The 3,306-nt window shown below is 67.4% G+C and overlaps 2 protein-coding genes across 2 annotated transcripts in view; one reads left to right on the top strand and one right to left on the bottom strand.

Annotated features, from left to right (window-relative positions):
• The window catches only part of TADA3 (transcriptional adaptor 3), an 11,413-nt gene extending 11,069 nt beyond the window's left edge, over nt 1–344 (bottom strand). The window contains exon 1 of the mRNA XM_019537005.1: nt 7–344. Within this exon, the coding sequence (XP_019392550.1) occupies nt 7–213 (207 nt within the window). The 5' untranslated portion in view covers nt 214–344. The remainder of the gene's footprint in view (nt 1–6) is intronic.
• Nucleotides 345–655: 311 nt separating this feature from the next.
• LOC109311388 (tubulin monoglycylase TTLL3) overlaps nt 656–3,306 on the top strand; it is a 7,043-nt gene continuing 4,392 nt past the window's right edge. The window contains 6 exon segments of the mRNA XM_019537004.1: nt 656–772; nt 861–979; nt 1,146–1,257; nt 1,337–1,432; nt 1,541–1,711; nt 2,308–2,311. Coding sequence (XP_019392549.1) covers nt 770–772; nt 861–979; nt 1,146–1,257; nt 1,337–1,432; nt 1,541–1,711; nt 2,308–2,311 — 505 coding nt within the window. The 5' untranslated portion in view covers nt 656–769.

Raw genomic sequence — 3,306 nt, 5'->3', positions numbered from 1 at the left:
CCGCACCTGGGTCTCGGCCTCCAGCACGCGCAGGCGGCGGCTGGCGGACGACAGCAACGTCTCGAGCTCCAGCTGCAGCGTGTCCAGCTCCTCGATGCCGATGCCGTCGTCCTCGGAGCGCGCCAGCACGGCTGTGTAGCGCGGGCACACCTTGCCGTGGTCCACCGACTTGAAGTCGTGGAACTGCAGCGGGCAGTCCTTCAGCTCGCTCATCGCGCCGGGCGCCGCGCACCGGGGGCTCCGCACGTGGCTGCCGCCGGCACCGAGCGCTGGGGGCGGAGGTGAGGGGGTGGCCCTCCGCTGGGGTCGCGCCGCGGCCGCGCTCAGCCCCTTCCGGCCGCCGTAGATAGAGTCGACGCCCACCCGCCCCGCGCGCTCCTGATTGGCCGGGCCGCGCCCAGCAGGGCTCCCCATTGGCCGCACCGCCCGCTCGCTCTCCGTTCCCTAATATGGAGGCCGCGACGGGGCCGTACCAAGTGTGGCGCAGGGGGGGCATGGCGCGGAGCCAGCGGGCGAGGGGCGCGTTCAGGGCGCTCGGGGCCGCGGCGGCGGGAGGACCCCGGGTTCGGGAATCAAGCCGCGGCCACGGCGCGTCCGTTCCTCTCGCGCGACGGGGGGGGCTCCGACTCCGGCCGCTGTCCGCCCCCCCCCGCCCCCGGGCCACAATGGGCGGTGCCGCCCGTCCCGAAACACAGGAACCGCCCGCGCCGTTAGTTCCGCTTCCGCTTCCGCTTCCTGGGACCTGACCGGAGCTGCAGCCAGCGCCGCCATGGTAGGGCCGGGCCGTGCGGGGGAGGGGGGGGAGGTGTGGGGGCGGGGGCCGGGGCCGGGGCGCGCTGACCCGTGCCCGCTGTCTGCAGACCGCCACGCTGCGCCCCTACCTGAGCGCGGTGCGCGCCACGCTGCAGGCCGCGCTCTGCCTGGAGAACTTCTCGTCGCAGGTGGTGGAGCGGCACAACAAGCCCGAGGTGGAAGTCAGGTACGGGGACGGGCTTCCCGCGACAGCGCCGGGTGCAGCTGGCGTTGAGGAGGCGGCGGGCGGGGCGGGGCCGGCCCGGATCCTGTGCAGCGCCGGCCGCTTCGCGGGACGCGGGGAGGGTCTGAGCCGGGCTCCGCGCTGGCGCTGACGTCTCCGCGGCTCCCAGGAGCAGCAAAGAGCTGCTGCTGCAGCCCGTGATCATCAGCCGGAACGAGAAGGAGAAGGTGCTGATCGAGGGGTCCATCAACTCGGTGCGGGTCAGCATAGCTGTGAAGCAGGTGAGCCGGGGCTGCGAGGCCGGGCAAGGACAGGGGCCACCCGGGTGGGGGTAGCCTGACTTCCTCTTCCTGCCCGCAGGCCGACGAGATCGAGAAGATCCTCTGCCACAAGTTCATGCGGTTCATGATGATGAGAGCCGAGAACTTTTTCATCCTGCGCAGGAAGCCCGTGGAGGTGAGGGGGTGTTGGGCTGGGGCTGCTTCCCGCTCGGCCCCGGGCACTTGCGGCAGGGCAGGAGCTCAGCATCAGGCTGAACACTCGCCCTGCTCCTCTTCCCCCCAGGGCTATGATATCAGCTTCCTGATCACGAACTTCCATACGGAGCAGATGTACAAGCACAAGCTGGTGGACTTCGTGATACATTTCATGGAGGAGATTGACAAGGAGATCAGCGAGATGAAGTTGTCCGTCAACGCTAGGGCTCGCATCGTGGCAGAGGAGTTCCTCAAGAATGTGAGGCTCGAGGGCAGGGGCGGTAGGGGTGCCTGTGGCAAGGGGCAGCAAGCTCTGGCAGCAGCACAGTTCTGGTAGACGGCTCGGTGAAGGGGAGCAGAGAGGCCTGCTTGGGCCGTCTGACCTCCCCCCTGCTATTAGAAGAAGCCCCTCGCCCGCTGGCCCCAGTGTGGGGGGCTGAGGATCCCAGCGTGCAGGCTCCCCGTGCAAGGCCGCCTCCAGCAGCAGCAGGGGTGGGTGCAGCAGCCCCTGCAGGGCTAAGAGACCTGGGAGCCCCTGGGGCAGGCAGCCCGCTGCAGGGAGGCTGGCAACGTCCGCGACAGCCTGTTGGGAACAAAAGGAGAAGCTGTGGGTTGGAGCATCTCTGGCTGGCAGGCAGGGGGAGAAGGGATGTCTCTAGCATGTGGCGCTGTGGGAGTGCTAGCTTCCCACTCTGGTTGTTTCCTGCCCACCCCCATGTGCTGAGGCTGAGGTGGCTCTGCTGTGCAGGCAGGGGGGGCAGTGGCTGGCAGAACGCCAGCCTGGCCCCACGCGGCGTGCAACCAGAAAGCAGAATTGCAGCCATTAACAGCCTGTCTTTTCTTGCCCCTGCCCAGTTTTAGACCATGGTGCTGGACTTCGCGGCTTCACGTTCTCATTCTCTCCTGCATCTCTGCACAGCTGCCCTGCCAGGCTGGGGGGCTGCAGCCTGGGCCTTGCTCTCGGGAAGAGAGATGAGAAGCAGCCAGATCTTATGGAGCTGTCCACATGGAATGTACATTGCATTCTCCATCGTCCCCGGGGAAGGGAGGGAGGAGTTAATATTTGAAGCAAACTGTGCTTGTTTGAGACTGTGTCGACTCCATGTTCTTTTTTAAATGACTAATCATTTGCTGTAACGTGTCCGATTCTCCTAGCGGCGGGGGCGCGGGGGTGGAGGGGAGCTTTGGCTGCTATGGCGCTGGACAGCATGAGCGATGTGCGGCTCCTGCCCCGAGGCTGGCGGCTGCTGGCTGCCCTGACAGCTTCCAGCAGGGCCCCTCTGCAGCAGGGGGGTGCCCGCTGGCTGCCAAACATGGCACCTTGCCCCCAGTGCTCGGGCTGCAGCCAGGACGCGCCTGGTGCCATCTCTGGGGGTTTGGGCCAGCAGCAGAGGGGCCTGCTTTGGTCTCTGGGCAGGACTGCAGCTGGGCCCTCCACCTCCCTGCTCCTGGGCAGTGCCTGCACCAGCCCTCCAGGCTGCCTGTCCCCTGCCGGGGGAGGGGAGGAGGAAGGCTGCAGCTTGGTCTCCCTGCGGGAGCTGGGGGTCCGGGCCAGCGGCTGTGGCAGCTGCTGTGCCTGGGTGCCCTGGGTGGCAGGCAGCCCCCTCTCCTTCAACCCCCCGGGGCCAGGGCCTTCCTCTCGCTGGCCTTCACCTCCGCTCCCTCTGCCTGTGGTGGAGGGAGCCGGGCTCTGCCCAGCGCAGGGCCCTCCCCTGACGGAGCTGGAATCTGTAACTCTTGGTTCTTTTGCTTTTGCACTTGCTGTAACTTTTCTTACTCTGAAACCTTCCCTATTAAAGCCTTTTTTCATGCCGCCGGGGGCTGCAGCTTCCTTGAGGGGTCCGGCGCGGGGCG

This window comes from Crocodylus porosus, unplaced genomic scaffold, assembly GCF_001723895.1.
Source record: "Crocodylus porosus isolate Cpor-Errol unplaced genomic scaffold, CroPor_comp1, whole genome shotgun sequence".
Taxonomy (NCBI): domain Eukaryota; kingdom Metazoa; phylum Chordata; order Crocodylia; family Crocodylidae; genus Crocodylus; species Crocodylus porosus.
The sequence above is the reverse complement of the archived record's forward strand: the minus strand, read 5'-3'. Positions and strand labels throughout refer to the sequence as shown.